Genomic DNA, 20,312 nt, shown 5'->3' on the forward strand with positions numbered 1-20,312 from the left:
ACGAAAATAAATTAATTAATGCGGACCCACTTGAATTATTAAAATTTATTGTGAAATCCAACCTGGAAGATACTCTGCCCAATATTATAATAATGCTCCGAATATTCCTCACAATTGCCATAAGCAATGCCAGCTGTGAGAGGAGTTTTTCAAAATTGAAATTGATCAAAAATTATTTAAGATCAACAATGAGTACTTTAAGGCTAAGCAATCTGGCTATCTTGTCCATTGAGCAAGAGGTATGTGATGCTATAGACATTGATAGTGCAATAAAAGACTTTGCTCTTAAAAAAAGTAGACGAATAAAGTTTTAGTTAAAGACAGAAGTTTTGTTTTTAATTCTAACAATTATATTATTTTTCAATAAAAATATAAATAGTAACAGTATCGTTCTAGTTCTAATTGGAAGTCGATTTGTGTTTTATATTCAATTCGCTAATAACTTCATCTTGTCGATCGTCAAGGTATCATCATAAGTGTTCTATACCTGTTATATCAATGTAAGTGGCATATGTGTAAGAATTTTTGTAATAAATGTGATTACTATATTGTAAAACATATACACGACTTTTTTATTTGTAACCTGTACAATACACAATAATGATGATTGTTCTTGCCGAAAAATTCTTTAGAATTACCGAATATTTTAGTCTTTTAAATTGAAATACCTAAATAAGGGGGCGGCGGAATTTTCCTCCGCCCCGGGCGGCTGACACCCACGCTACGCCACTGCTATTGGGTTAGTGTTAGAATCACTATTGGAAGTTCAATTTGCACCTTTAGAGTTTCAATGTTGTGGGGTGTCAATCTGATGTGGCCTATTTTTTTTTTTGGTCATCACGTCAGAATTGGCACAGGAGGCTGCGCAGCTTCCGGCGTTAAAGATTCAGCACGGCGGCACTCGGAGCCGGCGACTTTGAACAAAAGCACTCGTGTTGCATTACACTGTGAAAAGATACCGGATCTGTTGCCTCTGTTGACCTCCAGGCTCTGGTTACAAGGGAACTGGAAGCAGCGTGGCGCTTTCCCTCCTATGCGACCTGGTCTCTCCTTTGGGATGGCTGAGCCCCCTATTCTTCTCCAGCACCTGTTGGCATGCAAGGTGTGAGGCTTATTGACTTGGCAGAGTTGTGGTAATCAGGGAGTAGCTGGGCATGCCCTCAGATGACCCATCGGGAAGAGAACAGGGACAAGTGGCTGTTGGGGTCTCTGAGCCACCATAGGTTACCCAAGTTTAAACTTGGGAACAAATCAACTTTTGCAAAGAATTGTTGTGTAAAGAAACACACTGAATAAATGGGGTGTTTTTGTACAAGTCATTATTTGAGATCAGTGTCACCCATTATTGTTCTGAGAATCTTAGGACAGTTATTCAGATCCATACATTTGTGCAAAATGAATATGATGCATGAATCCACCTTAATATTAATGTAAGTCTCTGTGTGTCTGTCTGTGGGTCCGTCCCAGAAAAATTTGCTCAAAGCACTGAATTTCTTTTCACAACAAAAAAATGTTATTACGTGTAAAAGAAATACGCAAATTCCAAAACATCAATATAACCACAGTAGGAAAGATATGTCTAGTGTCAGTGTTGTGCAAGATCACACCTTACAAGAACGAGCTCAAAGTTCAGTTCACACAGATTAAAATGAATACATTCACGTTCATGGTTCGCCATTTCAATTTTGAACTCGTTCATGTTCAGTTCATCTTGTATTTTTTAAGGAGTGAGAACAAATGACCCATGAGTTTACTTTTTTCAGTTTTGCATGCCATCCATCCATCCATTATACAACCCGCTATATCCTAACTGCAGGGTCACGGGGGTCTGCTGGAGCCAATCCCAGCCAACACAGGGCGCAAGGCAGGAGACAAACCCCGGGCAGGGTGCCAGCCCACCGCAGGGCACGCACACACACACACACACACCCACACACCAAGCACACACTAGGGACAATTTAGAATCATTTAGCATGCCTTTTAGGCTATTACAGTGTTCTTGAATAAAATACAAGACTTTTTATTTAAATACACTTTATTGAGTAATACCCAGCAACAAACACCTATAACCATATAAGCTAATATCCTGCCAGTCAAAAAAGAAATTAAATAGACGCAAGTATACATATAAATTACCGCCCTGTTTCCAACCGTGTGACACAAATGGCGACTGTGGAACCAGCATGTAGGTGAACTAACCGATTATGCTGCCGGTGAAAATTTGCGTCACATATTGCATGTCCAACGGGGAAAAATATAAAGTGGCCTCGTGAAGTACAACGTTTTCCTAAACGCGAAAGCGGAGCTTCACTGCATGCTGCACAAGCAGGCAGACACAGACAGAGCCGATTTGATTTGACGTTATTTTTTACCGAATACAAATAAATGGCAAAACATCCATACGAAAAAAAATATTCATAAAAATCTACTATTTGTGCTTATCCAGATACAGTATTCGGATTCGGCTCCAGCCCTACATTACAGGGTAAGGCAAAACGTGGACCTAAAACCGATCCAGAATGTCACATAAAACTGAACTAGCTCACATTCAAGTTCTTCACTTGCAAATACGTTACATGCACCGTTCTCAGAAAAATGAGCTTGTTCAATGAACGCGCTTTTTGAACTCGTTCATGCACAACACTGTCCGGTGTCCACTGCTGGACTGATCTTGAGCAAATCCTTTGTGTGACATGTTTTGAAAAAGTCACCAACACATATTGGCACTGTTTGAGCAGATGTTGAAAGATTTTTTTAATAATATTTTTTCTGTTTCTTGACCCTGATCTCCCAATCGATGTGCCAATTATGTTACTGTAGGTTACTTTAGCATAAGGCTTGGTGACTTCCATATTTCCCCTGACACAAACATTGACATTTTCTGCATTGTTGAACGTGGCTTAGAGGACTCTTTCTTGTCCTTCCACTTTATCCCAATCATTTTGCCTTTTTGCCACACACCTACTGCACTGGCTGCTGCTTAACGTGTTCTATCAACTGGAATCCCCAGGCATGTCAGGGTGGTTTGGTCGTATAGTGGCATATACTGTATACATCAGGTTTCCTTAAGTAAAGTAAAATCTCAGGGAGTTCAGGTGAGGTGGAGAAACTGTCCATCGTTAAACAATAACCTTAGCCAAGTAAAGGGTCTGGCAGTGACAGCACAGATGATGTTGAGGCACCGAATTGACTGTACTTATTATCCCACTTGGTCCCTCTACCAGTGTAAAGTATCAAAATCTAGATGTACCCAGAGTTTACGTGGCACTTACTGTAAAACTTGATACCAAATTGTTCCCATTTGGGTGTGATGTACTGTATCAATGACAGCCTTCCCTTGTAACTTATCAAAACTTATGTCACTATCGGGAACATGCACCTTCTGTAGATGATTGATGATCGCCTGATAAACATCCCATAATTTGTATAGTTTTGTTGCTGGGTGATTGGCTTCATCACAGTCATCGTTAATAACAAAATAGAGGTAAATGTAATGAATTATTATTATTATTATTATTATTTCATAATGAATATAAAAACATCACTCGCTCATAACTTTGCTGAAAATGGACATCTGCAACAACCGGTCTATCCACCTCTGGATATGCTCTGAAGTATCAGGAGACTGAAGAACACCCACATGCCACCTACAGTGACAGGCTTCCTGCAACTGTGACAAGCAAATGGTTTATTGTGACATTTGTGACACGGCTCAGCATTGCAATTAACGTCAACAGCTATTTTCTCCATGAGATTATCATCAACAAAGAGTAAATAGTCCACATAATCATGATCAACAGACATCTTTAGAGCGGGGTTACCCTTAAATGGGTAAGGAGAAGACCTAGGATTGTCAGTAGTAGTATAAAGCCAACTCTAAACCCGAACATCACTGAAACTTGGCAGGTAGGAATCTACCAAACAGATGTCAGTTTCTCTGCCCGTGTCAACATCTTCACATCTTCTTCCCAATCCCTCAATTCAAGCAATGGTTTGTTTGCAGTTTGTTCTAACATTAGATTTACAGGTTTGTTTGCCATTGTGTTTTTGGTTAAATGCGGTGCCACACTTATGAATTTTGATGAGTTAGCAGAGTTACCATAAAACTCATAAAATATTCATGATTGTAGCATGATGTTATTTCATTCACTAAATAGAATACTCTCCAGAGAGTAATTTGGGCTTAACACTGTAAAGCAGATCATTATATTTCACCCTGAGTCCGACTCAGACTTAACCATATTTACAGAGAATTCTGAACCTGTTGTGATGTGAATTTTTGCATACAAGTTGATAAATATTTTGTATGTCTTTATTTGTAATTTAGGAAAAGCAATGTAATTTAGTGTTACATTAGTGAGAAGCATTCACGTTTACAATCAACCAGGACGGAGTCTCTTTGAATTTTACGGCAGAAATTGGGGGGGAACTGCCTGAAACAAGTTTGGTAAATGTTTCTCTGAAGTCTCTCATCCCCCACACAAAGCCAGACTGCCTAACTGCCAAGCTGCACCATAACATATGGTTTTGGAGGATGGCAGGTGTTAAGATGTTCTATGCCCCATTGGTCTGAAGCATGGCTGTTTGGAACTGTCTTGTATCAAAAGCCTTTAAGTATCATGGTGCCCTATTGGCTGTAGGGGTTGGACAGAAAACCCATAAATTTGCTTGCTTTATCTCACTCTCTCTCTTACTAACATCTGATGAAGAAGCATCTCTTACCAAACACATGAACTGAAAGGACAACACAATGGAGAGCACAGCTCGGCAGCCATATTGAACAGACATGCGGCTGAGAGCTGACCACAAATGAACTAGAGGCATTATTAAGTAACTAACAAGTCTGTGTGCTGCCTGAAACTACACATCACCATTTAATCAGGTTGTTTGGTTGCCAATATTCACATGGACTTTGCATATTGTTATTATTTATGAATATTACCAATAATACATTGTTTAAATTGTAATTTAACTCCTGCTTGTCTTTTACTACACCTAATTGCCTGAGGTTATAGATATAGAAGGGAAGGTGGGGAGAAGTTATATACTATAATACCTTATAAACAGTGTTAAGTCTGTGGGATTTGAGGCATTCTGACAGAGGCTACACCTTAATAATACAAAGGGGAAAGTAGAGCAATATAATACTCTACCAAGACGAAACAGAACCCAAATCATGCTTGGCGTTAATGTCAAGGAGATAAAAAAAAATAAAATAGCCCAGACAGCCTCAGGTTGGGATTAATAAAGTATCTATCTATCTATCTATCTATCTATCTATCTATCTATCTATCTAATCGGCCAGGTGGGTGCCAATAAACTCCCAGGAGAACAAAAAACTGGTTATGAAAGTATTGTATAAAGATGGACCTTTTTATCTAGACCAGTGATTCTCAGTCTTGGTCCAGGTTACCCAACGTGGCTACAGGTTTTTAAATGGACTGCTTGCCTAATGAAGTGATCTTTTATTACCAAGTTTCTGTATTTTGGAGTCAATGTAAAAATTACAACACTACATTTGGTACATTTTTATTTATGTATCTTTTTTATTTTTTAACAATGTTTTCATCCTTATTTTCAATGTTCTTTTCCAGGTTTTCCAGTCATTTAATCCATTATTTACTAATGAGAGAGTCATTAGTCTTTGTTGATGCTATAGTAATAATAATAATAGCTGCAGCCTGTCATCATTCAGTGTTGTTCTCCCAGCTTTCTGCTCTCAGGTCAGGTTGGGGAGCGTGCACTGGAAAGGCACGTTGCCTCACCCACCACACGACGAAACAGCTCAAGATCCCAGTTGGCCACCCACCAGGGAGACACGCGGCCCAGTCCCACCCTTCGGAAATGACCCTCTATCTGCCGCAGCCAGGTGTTAAGTGGGTGCCCCCTTGGCCTGGTCCAGCCGCTTGGGTCCTCAACAATGACAGTCCTGTGAGTTGATCACCCTCAGGGAATTGTGCCACATGGCCGTAGTGCCGTAATTGACGTTCCCTCACAATGCAGGTAATGTCAAACCAGCGGGACCCAAAGATTCTCCGAAGAGACACAGTACCAAAGGAGTCCAGTTCCTTGGTGTCTGCTCTGCTTCTTTTTAATTGCCATTATTAGGATACATCGAAAGAAGCAAACTACACAAAAAAGGTCAAAATAATAGTAAAAAAAAAAAAAAGTTAAGCATTTAGATATCTCTCTATTCTAAAAGAAAATCTTTCAACGATACACGATCTTTTGAAGAGTGACACTTTCACGGCCCGCGAGATGGACAAGTTACGTCATACTTACAACCTTTGGAAGCAAGTTCCGTGATACACAAGCAGAGCAGGTTAGAGATAATGGAAGTATGAAAATTCGAAAATCTCAAAAAATGAGAGTAAAGATCACATTAGTGCAAACAAACGGAAAATATTACTCGGTGAAATAACAGGACAGCAAAAAGAGGTCACATAGTGTTTGAGGATGTCTGGGGGACAAGAGAGACAAAAGGACGGGTGCCGTACAGGCTTTGAAACATTAGAAGCACCAAAAATGCAGATCACGTGGCATAGCAGCAGCAGCAAGCCAGCAGCTGATCGAGCAAGGAGGAGGTAAAAAAAAATGTGTTTGTTTCCCATTGTATCACCGTTTAAGAGGGGGTCTGCATCTCCTTGGGGTGTGTTCAGCCCCCCTTTTCACAACGGTGCTTAGTGATGGCGGCAGGGGGGGGGGGGTTGGTGAGCGAAGCAAGCAGGGGGCAAAACCCCCTAGTTGAAAAAATTGAAATCATTCTAAATATTTTATAAATATAAAAATGTACTGTGCTTCTCTGAATGTAGAATATGAGAAGAGAAAAATGACCAGCCAATTAAATTAGATCAGTTATTATCACTTGATTGTGAATCTGGTTGGAATAAGCCTGCAACCACAGAGGGTTGCCTGGACTGCATTTGGGAACCCCTGATCTCTAGCCACTCAAGATCCAATCTGTGCTCATTGTTCTATGGCCACACACAGACTTCCAATTTTCAAGATGCTACTTGTAACGCTGTTAGGAAATTGGCCTTTAACAAGTATGCTACAGTAAATATGACTCGTAATATTTGTGTCTTTTATGTTAGTGTGTTTTTATTTTAGAATTATTTATTTAATGGCTCTTAAACTGTGGGACCAAGACTATGCCTCAGAGCTCATAAACTGGCATTCTGTAATCAGAACGTTCTGTAACTGAAATAGCAAGCAGGTACAAATGACCTCATTAGCTCATTAATATTCATGAGGTAGTGCTCCAAGAGTGTCAAGTTTTGGAAGCAGATACAAAATCTGGGGTGTATGCAAAAAAGAGACAGGAATTTTGGGAAAATAAGTATAACTTGTTAAAGAGTGTCATTGTTTATTAGAAAGTATATCAACTGCTCAAAAAATTAAAAGAACACTTTGAAAACACATCAGATCTCAATGGGAAAAAAAAAATCCTGCTGGATATATATACTGATATGGACTGCGTAATGTGTTAGGAACAAAAGGATGCTACATTGTTTGATGGAAATGAAAATTATCAACCTACAGAGGGCTGAATTCAAAGACACCCTGAAAATCAAAGTGAAAAAAATGATGTGGCAGGCTAGTCCATTTTGCCAAAACTTCATTGCAGCAACTCCAAATCGTACTCGGTAGTTTGTATGGCCCCTACATGCTTGTATGCATGCCTGTCAATGTCTGGTTAGGGCATGCTCCTAATGAAACGATGGATGGTGTCCTGGGGGATCTTCTCCCAGATCTGGACCAGGGCATCACTGAGCTCCTGGACAGTCTGTGTTGCAACCTGGCAGCGTTGGATGTACCAAAACATAATGTCACACCTAGAGGTGTTCTATTGGATTTAGGTCAGGTGAGTGAGCGTGTGGGCCAGTTAATGGTATCAATTCTTTCATCCTCCAGGAACTGCCTGCATACTCTTGTCACATGAGGCTGGGCATTGTCGTGCACCAGGAGGAATCCAGGACCTACTGCACCAGCATAGGGTCTGACAATGGGTCCAAGGATTTCATCTCAATACCTAATGGCAGTCAAGGTGCAGTTGTCTAGCCTGTAGAGGTCTGTGCGTCCCTCCAAGGATATGCCTCACCAGATCATCACTGACCCACCACCAAACCGGTCATGCTGAACAATGTTACAGGCAGCATAACATTGTCCACACCTTCTCCAGACCCTTTCACGTCCATCACATGTGCTCAGGGTGAACCTGCACTCATCTGTGAAAAGCACAGGGTGCCAGTGGTGGACGTGCCAATTCTGGTATTCTATGCCAAATGCCAATTGAGCTCCACGGTGCCGAGCAGTGAGCACAGGGCTCACTAGAGGACGTCGGGCCCTCAGGTCACCCTCATGAAGTCTGTTTCTGATTGCTTGGTTGGAGACATTCACACCTGTGGCCTGCTGGAGGTCATTTTGCAGGGCTCTGGCAGTGCTCATCCTGTTCCTCCGGTCCTGCTGATGGGTTAAGGACCTTCTACAAGGGGCTCTGTCCAGCTCTCCTAGAGTAACTGCACGTCTCCTGAAATCTCCTCCATGCCCTTGAGACTGTGCTGGGAGACACAGCAAACCTTCTGGCAATGGAAATTGATGTGCCATCCTGGAGAAGTTGGACTACCTGTGCCAGCTCTGTAGGGTCCAGGAATGGCCTCATGCTACCAGTAGTGTCGCTGACCGTAGCCAAACGCAAAATGAATGACAAAACAGATGAGGAGAGAAAAATGTCAGTGGCCCCCCTCCACCTGTTAAGGCATTCATTCCTGTTTTGGGGGTCATCTCATTGTTGCCCCTCTAGTGCACCAAAGCAGCTGAAACTGATGAACAAGCCCCTCTGCTACTTAACTGACCAGATCAATAGCCCACAAATTTCATTCACTTGATGCTAAACTCTGATTAAAAAGTGTTCTTTGATTTTTGGAGCAGTTTATTTAGGCTCAGATAAAGTGAATAACGTGTATGCTTGTAAGAATATATAAAATGAAGACTTGGGACTTTAAGAACATGTTTCGTGTCTAGCCAAAATGAACTTAATCAGCATAACCAGACCATGAGAACTTATCATTTCTCCCATATTTTGACTGATGCAATCTCTTATACAAGACAGTGCTTTATTGTGAAAAGGGTCAGTCTGCATGGTACTATAAATTCAAAGGATTTTAAAAGGCAACTCCAGGGAGACATCATAACTTCCAGGTTGAGGAGGGGAAAGAAACAACAGACAAAGAAAAGACCACTTGGTCAGACTTTAGCACCTACAGACTGCCTCTTCGCTCCCAAGCATCACACCCTGGTTTAAGAAAACAAAGACTGCAACAACCAAAGCTGCAGCCACCTGATGTGAAGCTTGCTGTGTGAGCTTGATCTGAATTGCTCAAGTTGTAGGTTTTCATATTTAACATTTACATCTGGTGTCTCCTCTATAAGCAATGATTGAAATAGTTTTGAGTATTGCTTTGCTGAAGTTATCCTGTTGTTTATTGACCTTTATCCATGAACGATGATCGTTAATGAAACAAACTGTGCCCATTCAGGTTATGTACAGTCAGGGGTATTGATTAGCCCTTGGCTTCTGTTAGATTGTGTAGCCTATTTAAAGGTAGCCATCGGGATACAAAAGCCCGACAGGAGTAGCCGTTGCTGGTTTTTGCTAGGGAATTTTGAAGTGCAGCCCTTACAAGGGAAGAAATCTGATGACGGATCGACATGGAAGTGAATCCCCCCAGGGATGCCTCCTAAGCTGATTGGCTTTTAGCCCCTGGTAAGGTGTTGAAGTTGAGGTAGCCGCCCTGGGCCAGTGTTAAGATATTCTTGCTTTATATTTGAGCTTATTTGTGCCAAGAGAATGTTGAACAGGTAACTTTTAGAGGAGTTATAAATGAAGCAAGGCTAACAGTTTTGGCATTTCCAGTATTAACTTGTGCACCAATATACAAAGAACCTTAAAGTGCCTTTCTTGGACACTTTTACACCACAAAACACTTCTTAATGCGAGCTTGGTATTGGAAAATCTGATGGATGGATGAGTGTGAAAGGCACTTTATAAGATGTGTCCTTTGAAGGGTGCTACATAAACAGGCTAACCTGGCCCATCTGACCTGACCAGATTAAAAGCCAGGGACACTTCTACACATAGTTTTGTCACAAACTGCCACCATTGTTCTATGGCTGCCCAGAAGAGGCTGCTACTTAATGTAAGTTTGTGATTGGAGAGACTACACACTGTCAAATGGAATGGCAATTGTGAAAAATCACTTTATAAGGTGTGCAGCTTGAAAGGTGCAAACTGTGCATGGTAACAATCTATGTAATAGTTTGAGCAAATATAAAAGGGGACTATATAAATATTTAATTTAAGAAGTGACAGATCATTTGGAATTAGGCCTATGATTTGAATGAAGGTGCAATGAAGACCATCCATACTCCATACAATCAGTTCCCATGATCTGGGACCCGAGTTTATTCTAACCAATTTCTCAATCAGTTCATCCATTTTACATTTAGTATAACTAAATAGTTGTATACTGCAACAGGGTTACCTCTAGGATTCCCCATTTTCATTTTACCCTCATAAACCTTCCAGAAACTGTTGCAGAGAAGCATTGCCACAGCCTGATGCTGCCACCACCCCACTTCACAAGTGGGGATGGTGCATGTTTGATAATGTGCAGTGCAACATAGCATTTACCCTGATGGCCAAAAACCTCAACTTTGCATTCATCAGATCACAGAACCACCTTCCAGCTGACTTCAGAGTGTCCCATGTGCCTCCTCTGCGGAGATGGCCTGTGGTTGCCAATTTCCAAATAAGCTGCTATTGGTGAAGCACACCCAGGCAGCTACTGTTGCCTGCACAGTCTTTCCAATGTCAGCCAGTGTAGCTTGTGACTCCTTTAGGGGTCTTCTTGGTGGCCTCCCTCACTGGCTTTCTTTAGTTTTTGAGGAAGGGCTGCTCTAGCAGATTTCCAGCCCTGCCATACTCTTTCCATTTCTTAAAGATTGATTTAACTAGTTATTCAGTGACATGGATATTTTCTTATCTCTCTCACTCCCCTGACTTGTTCTTTTCACTGAGGGGCTTGTTGTGTTGTGTTGTCTTCATTGTGTAGGTTTGGGCAACATACTGACACACCACAAAATAATCCTTCCACATTCACTACAATAATGCAAACTCCAGCCAGGTGATTGCCCTTGCACTAATCCTACTAAAACCCGTAATGATTTAGGTGTGTCATATTAAAAGGACGAATACTTATGCCATCAGTTATTTTGTGCTTTGTATTATTTATCACTAATTTAGACCAGCAGTTCCCAACCTCAGGGCTGCAGACTCACTGTGGGTGAAGGTTTTTGTTCCATCCAACTTCCATTTTTCATTGGACTCCTAGCCTAATTAAATGAATCATTAAGTGCCAGGTTCTGTATTTTGGAGTCAATGTACAGATTACAAAAATAAGTTTGCTTAGTACATTTTAATAAAAATCTACAGGTTAAATGGGGAAAATGTAGTTTATTTTTTTATAGTTGGTAACAGCATTTTGATCCTACTTTTCCAGGTTTTCTGGTTATTTAATTGATTATTTACTAATTACTGGGTCGGACTCTGAAGTAATGGCAGCTTTCGTCATCCTGGGTGTCTGTTCTGCTTGTTGTTAATTTTCACTGTTAGGTTTAAGTGAAGGGAGCAAACTACACAAAAAAGGGAAAAAAAAACCAATAGAAAAACAACAAAATAGAGTTAAGTATTTATAGCTTTACAAAAAAAAAAATCAGCATTTCTAAATGTCTTATAAATGTAAAAAGATAAAGTTGTGCTTCTCTGAATGCAGAAAAAGAGAGAAAAAAAAAGGACCAGCTAATTAACTGTGATCAGTTGTTATTGACTGTGAATCTGGTTGGAAGAAAAACCGGCAGCCACAGGGGGATCTTTTTCCACTTGGATATTAAAAAAATATTTCTCTGTTGCCAAGTGTCTAAAAAGCCAAATTAAATCCAGTGTGTAATCTTAATACATAATTCGCCTGCCTCCTCACTCACGTCCGTCCGAAGCCGAATGCGCAGTCGCCTTCTGCGCAGCTGCCCGAAAAACCTTACGAGACCAACATCCAACCCCAACATTGCGGCAGGTGGCGGATTTACGGCCGCAAAAATTCAAAGAGAAAGACGACTTCAATTAAAGCTCTAGAGGCCTGAAAGGCCTCGAGCTGTAGTTGAAATCGCCTAATTACGCATTCTGATTCAATTACGCATTCATTCAATACACATATCAGGTTTGTGGTGCTTATACTTATTACTATTCCATATTGTAATGGAACATTCATCATTCAATATTATACTATAGACCTGGAAAATTCATCAACAGTACAAGCCTGTACAGTAATGAGTAAAGCGGACTACAATCATTACAATACAACTTCTTCGTTACTTATCATTTGTTCTTCATACACTGCTGACACAGACTTGTGCCCGTTTCATCTTACGTTGTCGAAACGGGCTCTTTGTCATATAACAGAACGTGAAAATGTACAAAGGTGTTCTTCCAAATGGGCTTAAAGTGAAGAAGGACAAACAAACTGATTGCCTTTACTACACTATTGGCATGCAGACTCATTTTGCTCAGTGGGTAACTGATGTTTTATATTATTTGAAATTGGAAAAAATCAAATTCTTACTTAGAGGATCTGTGCAGAACATTTTCAAAACCTGGCAGGATCTAAATCAATAATATTTTAGAATAAGCTCTTAAAGCACTGAGGATGTAGATTCTCTTCCCAATTCTTTTTCTTCTCCATTTATCTTTATCTGCCTATTAAACTCAATTTATTTATTTTTACTAGCTTTAATATTTATTTTGTTGGCCATGCTCTCTTTCTCAGGGGTGGGGGTCGATTTGTTTTCAATCCTATTTTTTGTAGAAATTGATCTATTTGTATTGAATGATTACAATAAAATCAGTCATTTTCCAACCTGTTATATCCAAACACAGGGTCACAGGGGTCTGCTGGAGCCAATCCCAGCCAGCACAGGGCTGCCCACCGCAGGGTACACACACCAAGCACCCACTAGGGACAATTTACCTAACCTGCATGTCTTTGGACTATGGGAGGAAACCCACGCGGACACGGGGGGAACATGCAAACTCCACGCAGGGATGACCCGGGAAGCGAACCCAGGTCTCCTTACTGCGAGGCAGCAGCGCTGCCACTGTGCCACCATGCCGCCCACAATAACAAATTAAAAAAAAAAAAAAATGTACAAAGGGTGAATAATGTTTATAGACACTGCATTTAAGAATTATTTGTATGGCAGATGAATAGCAATGTGATCCATTAAACATAAGAGTGACACACAGATTGAGAAATCAGATGGAATAAAAGCCTGCTGGTATGGAGGTCCCTTGGGCCTGAACTTGAAAACCACTGCTCTGAGGGACATTGTACAAATTCGAGAGATATTATAGAAACTACCTAATTTTTGGTGTAAGAGCTTCTCCACAGCACAAAATGTTGGCTATCATGAATAATGAGACTGCGTGAAGCCCCAAATTGGGGTCTTCAATGCTCAAGCACATGCTCAAAACAGAGAGAATTATATACACAAGTGCATGTGGTGGACGTACCACCAATCCACGTGGTGGCCTGAATGCACCAGCTTGAGCAAGCTTGGGTTGCTGAGGCTAATGTTGGGTAGAGAAATCGCATGATTAATAACTTTGCCATTGGACCAGCTCCTTACCCACCTTCAAAAAACATTACACTTTCGTGTAAGCAGGCCTTTCTAGCAGTATAAAACTTGATTTATTTTTTTTTGCTTTATAAAAATTACTGATCCAATCCCCCGATTGAAGGATGACTACTCTATAAGCCTATATTAGGTCTCCAGCTTTTCAGCATCATAGCCGGCGGTAGAGTCGCATGGCACCAACTTGGTCCAGTAGGCCCCACAACTTCATTTCCAGCCGCAGGTCATGATTCTTGACAAAAAACACCTTTTCCCTTGATTGGTCATAATAGTGGTCTGAGAAGCGGGCATAATCAGGTGTTATGAAACCATATGCATCAACCTAGGGGAGTCAGAGACAAGGATACAATGTTGGCAAATACGAAATGCAGGGAGGGCATGGTCTTTTACAGCAGCAGAGGTGGCACTAGCAAGACAGGTAGGAAGTAGCCAGGCAGCAGAAGGAAAAAAATTATATATAATTCTGGCGTAAGGCTACAACATACCAATATGTGAAATAAGTTAAGGGATGTGCATACTTTTTGAAGTGTGTGTGTGTGTGTGTTACATTGCTTAACTTATTTCACATATTGGTATGTTGTAGCCTTGCGCCAGAATTATCAAGCAGCATTCAATATCCCAGAAGGGCAGAGAGAGAAACTGAATTATTACACTGCCATTCAGACCCTAGCTACGATACTTGGAATCTGGCTCAGGTGCATCCTATTCTATTGATCATCATTGAGAGGTTTCTACACTTTGTCCTTCCTTATGTCCAGTCAATTCAACTGGCAAAAGGTGGACTCCAAACAAACACCTGCCACTATAAAAAAGGTCCAAAATTTGACAGTGTACATCAGAGCAAAAACCAAGCGAGGATGTCAAAGGAATTACCTGTAGATTGTAGAGACAGGATTTCACGGGAGGTACCATTATAGAGAAGCCTACAAAAAACATTTCTGCAGGATGGAAGGCTCACAAGAGCACAGTGGCCTCCATAATTCTTAAATGGAACAAGGTTGGAACAACCATGGTTCTTTCTAGAGCTGGCTGTCCACCCAAACCGTGTAAATGATGGAGATGGGGATTAACCTCCCAATGGACAACCACAACACTGCATGTGACTGGGTTTTATGATCAAGTGGCTTCATTTGTCTTCTAGCTACTCTGAGTTTGCCAAAGGGCACCTAAAGGACTCTCAACAAGAGTCCACGGTATGATGAAATCATAGTATTGAGGCTGAACAGTTCAATTAAGTGTCAAATCAGGAAGAAACCAGGCACTGCTCATCACTTGAACACTGAAGAAGTGTCGAGCAGCATCCTGCTTGGTTGTTTTCAAGAGGCAGGGACTGTGAGACTAGACAGAGCTGACAGAAAACTAAATGGAGAAAAAGCCAGAGATATCCTTAATGAAAACGTAAACCTCAGACTGGGCCAAAGGTTTCACTTCCAACAGGACAATGTTCCCAAGTACAGAGGAGTGGCTTAGGGACAACTCTGGGATTAACCTTGAGTGGCCCAGCCAGAGTCACTGGCCAGACCTAACAATAGCTGTCCACCAATGGTCTCCATCAAGCCAGCCACAGCTTGAGAGGATCTGTATAGTTGCTAATGGCTAAAAGAAGGCAGTCTGTTACCCATTTTTAACTGGGGAGGGCATGCAGCGGAGTTTAATCCACCCATTTTCTGGACCTACTTATTCCTTTGCAGGACTACAGGTACAAAAGAACACCCCGGCACCCACAGGCACATTACAGGACAGCAATCAATCTGTGCAGATGATCTTAATAGGGGCCATTAATTTAACAGTAAACTTCTGTCCCCAGAGAAAACTCCATGGGGACAAATGGGCAACATGCAGAATTCAAACAAACAGTAGCAGAGTCCATATTAAACTAGCAGTAGACAAATGTTAGTACAAGAACAGTCACTACTTAAACAGGTCCTTAAGTCAGGGGCTTAGCTGGAATGAAAATCAGCATCAGCAGGTTAAAGCGACCTATTTTACAGTAGTCATTTTCAAACCTCACTTTAACAAGCCAGTCTGCTGGGCACCCTCATTATTACCCTTGCATATTTCAATCTCCGCATCCTCAAATCTCCTTTTCTTCAGCAGCCCATTAGTACAGGGAGACCAAACTAGGGAGATGCATTTGGTGTGGTTACTGCTCCTTGATATACATTTTTTTAATAAAAATAAAGTGCCACCAAAAGGCTTAAGAATTACTTTACAGTGCCTTTCAAAAGAAAATAAATGATCACGAAAATGTCCGAACTCACCGAAGGTGAAAGATTCAAAACATCCTATGCATGTCTCACCTGGTCACAGGTGTGCAGTGCAGTCAGAAGCATCACGGCCCCCGTGGATGGGCGATAGAAAGGGTCATTCCAGTGAACGGTCTTCAAAAATCTGCATTATGCAATAGCAACATAAAAAATTATTAGTACAATATAAAACAGGCAGGGAAGAGCATAAAAAAAAAAAGTATAGCAGCACAGTATGGAGGGATATTTTAGACAAACTTGTGAGGGTACATCTAAAAGGTAAAGCCAATTTGAAAATTACACAGTAGCTGCAATGGATAGAAGCGGACACAATACAACTTGTTCGCAATAGTTTATGGACAGTTTGAACATGTAGAGCATGCTCTTAACCTGCAATTGCTGAGCGCTTGGAGTAGTGAGAAAAGCGCTATATAAATCCAAAGAATTATTATTAGAGCACAGAAAGCATACTGTCGCCGGTCTAGTTGAAGCCAAAGTCAAACGAACGTAGATGTTCTGCTGCAGGAATGAACCGTGTTGAAATTCAAGAAAGGATTTTAGCTCAGTACAGCACGATTCAATGAAAAGTTTATGAATGGGTAGAATGGTTTAAAGCAGAAAGAACCACTGGTATAAGTTACTCCACCTTTCTCTCTTGCCATTTCTCCTTGATTTATTTTTTTAAAGCACTTTAAAAACCAACATCAAGTCTGACCAAAGTGCTGTACAATAAAAACCCAACATATCAGACACACAATAACCAAAGGGTAAAATGAAACAGAAACACATAAGAGCTGAAGAGATTCATAATAAAAAGTTTACAGATAGCCAACATATCATAATGGGTTAAGAGCCAGAGAGTAAAAGTGTGTGTTTAAATAAGATTTAAAGACAGCTAGTGAAGGAGCCTGCCTAACGTGCAACGGCAAATCGTTCCAGAGTTTTAGGGCTGCAACTGAAAAAGCCCGAACACCTCGGAGTTTGCATCGTGCCTTAGGGACACATAAAAACATCTGGTCTGCTTACCTGAGAGTGCGAGACAGACGGTACATAAGGGGGCAGCAGTTATGACAAATAAAATGGGGCACAACCATTAAAGGATTTAAAAAACAAATACAAAGATCTTAAACTGGATTCGAAAATTAACTGGAAGCCAGTGAAGGGAAGCCAAAAATCAGGGTAACATGCTCATGCTTTCTTGTTGCAGTTAAAAATCGAGCAGCAGCATTTTGCACCAGCTGTAGGCGAGCAATGGAGGCCTGGCTCATTCCAAAAAGCAGCACATTGCAGTCATCTAGACGAGGTTATAAAAGCAGGTATCACTGTTTTAAGGTTTTGAATTTGATGAGCATAACTATCTCAGAAGCCAGATTGAGACAGGCATGCAGCTGGTCACCATTTAAAGGCCATAAAGAACAAGCCAGACTGAAGATAATCAGAGAGCTGCATATGGACGCAAGATTCACTGCTGTTTACATCGTAATGGTATTTGTCAAACTAATTTTAATATGGGCACGTTACCTAAAATACATAATTAAATGTGTAGCTCCCTCCCTTGCCTGTTCTTTCATTCCACTTATCCGAGGTTATATAGAAGGGAAAAAGGAGGAAATTCTAAAATGCACTATATGACCACAGGATGGTAAGTGTATGGGGTTTGAGGCATTTTGGTAAAGTCTACATAATAAAAGGAAACAATAGGCCTACACAGGAACATACACAACAAAACAGTGACAAATAAAAATGATATAGGAGCATAATCTTTCATAAAATGTCTGTTGCTTGTTATGTATTCATTTATTTCAGGGATACCGCATACAACATGAAACACACGATAAAAATGTGTCACAATTTTCCCCCCAGTCTCTAGGTGGTACTGTATTTTGATTGGTGAATAGTTGGGCATAAATCTTCATTTACAGCAGATAATTTAGATGCAGACTCCTGAATGTGAATAAGGAGCTTCTTGAATTAGTGATGTCGTTTTGTGTGGTTATTCTGGGCAACTTTTCTTGCCACAAAAGACTTACAACTTTGAGTAATGACAATTCAGCAATTAAAAACACAGTACTCTCGAGATTCCAAACTACCAACATTGAGAGATATTTTATTATATATATATATATATATATATATATATATATATATATATATATATATACACATACACACACACATACATACACACACACACACACACATATATACACAGGGTGGTCCAGATTATGCAATTTTCATTACGCTATAACTCAAGTTTAATACAGTACAGAGAATTCACAAAAAATTATTTTTGTTGCCGATAGATGGCAGCACCTGCCCTGCATTCGTTTATTGCAAGATATTTCGAACAATTCTTTTGTCTTGCATTGTTTTCCTGCATTGCATTAAAAGTTGCATAGTTAGATCTGGACCACCCTCTATTATTATATATATATAAAAAGTATATAAATAAAAAAAAATTCATGGCTTGTTTCATGTGGCATCACTGAAATAAAAGTTATAGCGCTTTGAGTATTGAGAAAAGCGCTATATAAATGTAATGAATTATTATTATTAAATAGGTACACAAGTATACTGAATTGAGAGAGAGTATTCAGACTGCTTAATGGGCCCAAGTGCTTACTGTACATGAATGAGAAATTCCAGTGTTTGATTTTTAATAATCATATTTCCATAATGCCATTACGGGTCACTGAGGGTAGATTGATGGGCAACAATAGCAAATGTATCCATTACAAAAAAAACCAGAAGATGAAGAGGTTGGAGTACATTCAGAATCCACAATCCATAATGCATTTAAAAACCACCACATTTCACAGTACATTTATTGAATTGTCCAAAATATTCCTCTATAGCACAGAGCACCCCCCCACCCCCAGTGGTTCACCCCCAAATCTCTACATAAGTATGCTTCTGACATTATCTACACTAAAATTCTGGATATAAAAAAAAATGCTACTAAAATTATATCTGGCAAAGTTTAGGTTTGTCCTTTTGCGGGACCTGTCCCATTTTCAGCTTTGATTTTACAGATTTGCCGGGAAGTGCAGATGGGCTGGCATCGCTGGAATAAAGGACCACTAGGAGGCACCAAGCTCACTTGGAGCATTGGGAGACAGCACTCGGTTACTTGGATCCCTTTAACCAGATCTTCAGCCCTTTCACTTTTGGGATTCCACTGCGGATATTTTTAATAAATCAAACCTACAAATCAACACACACACAAAAAAAAAAAAAAAAAACCAACTAACAGAGCTGACCTGTTCCTCAGGTAGAGCAGAAAATCGGGATGCAGCATCTTAAACTTCTCTGGTACTGGGTCATCAAAAACGTCAGATGGACTAGAAAAATAAAGGAAACAAACCAGCAGAGTGATCCAATTGGGAAAAAAAAAACCCAACTCCTATGCCTTACCTGTCAGAGCGGTCTGGTCCAGAAAGGATGGGTGAATTGGTTATCACAGCCCTCAGCATCACATAGTCACACACGTGGTCAGGGATAAAGACGTAACGTGTCTCCTAATTGGAATGGAGGTGTGCAGCTTTACTGTTTAATACATTCATATCCAAGGAAAACATGGTGGTCAGCTTACATTTAGTGACCTCACCCACAGTGCTACCTGCCTCTGATAAGGGTAATTCAAAGCCCAGGTGCCAGTAACTTCTTAAAGAATTCTTCATGGTGTTCATAGAGGAAAAGTAAAAGGAGGTCCGCTTTCCAACATCCACTTCATGCCCTCTAGTGATGGCACCATTTACTCTGAGAAAGCAAATTGAATTAATCGATAAGAACCTAGTGCTCCAGGCAGCGAGTGCTCAACTTCTTTGTCCGAGAAGGGAAAAGAGCGGTTTTAGCTTTTACTCCACCACCCAAAGAATAAAACTCATTAGGGCCAAAGTAGTGCTGCCTGCTAATGGGCACCACCCATCTTTACATTAAGACCCAACTTCCCTCTCCCAGTTCCAGATGCCATCACCTGAACACATAGGTGTGATTATCAATCTCCATTCCCATGTTGGAGCCGTTCAGAATCCCCCCGCTCCCTACCACAGCACAACGGATGCAGGCAGGCAGGCTTGGATAGGTCATGTGATGCCAGTCACTAAACATATGACGGTTGGCTGTGGAATTCAACAACACTAGAGCCTCCCTCAAATACAGAGTATTTTGCTTTGCATATCTGCTTCGCTCTTTCGCTGGATGTCATTGCCACTCTAGACGTCATTTACTCTATGTTACACACACATATACAGGGTTTCGACATCAAGTCAACGAGTCTAACAGTCCTCCTAGCAAAGCGTGTCTATCTGTAATATAACA

At 40.6% G+C, this 20,312-nt stretch overlaps 2 protein-coding genes across 2 annotated transcripts in view; both read right to left on the bottom strand.

Moving 5' to 3' along the window:
• The window catches only part of LOC114661087 (parvalbumin, thymic CPV3-like), a 171,767-nt gene that overhangs the window by 132,575 nt on the left and 18,880 nt on the right, over nt 1–20,312 (bottom strand). The gene's annotated exons all lie outside the window — the stretch shown is intronic.
• On the bottom strand, nt 13,812–20,136 carry LOC114660085 (alpha-N-acetylgalactosaminide alpha-2,6-sialyltransferase 2-like). Its single transcript, XM_051933666.1, has 5 exons — nt 19,969–20,136; nt 19,407–19,751; nt 19,253–19,333; nt 16,047–16,137; nt 13,812–14,068 (listed from the first exon to the last, which is right to left on the bottom strand). Exons 2-5 carry the CDS (start codon nt 19,463–19,465, stop codon nt 13,898–13,900), a joined length of 402 nt encoding a protein of 133 aa, XP_051789626.1. The 5' UTR covers nt 19,466–19,751; nt 19,969–20,136; the 3' UTR covers nt 13,812–13,897.

This window comes from Erpetoichthys calabaricus, chromosome 11 (assembly GCF_900747795.2).
Source record: "Erpetoichthys calabaricus chromosome 11, fErpCal1.3, whole genome shotgun sequence".
Classification (NCBI taxonomy): domain Eukaryota; kingdom Metazoa; phylum Chordata; class Cladistia; order Polypteriformes; family Polypteridae; genus Erpetoichthys; species Erpetoichthys calabaricus.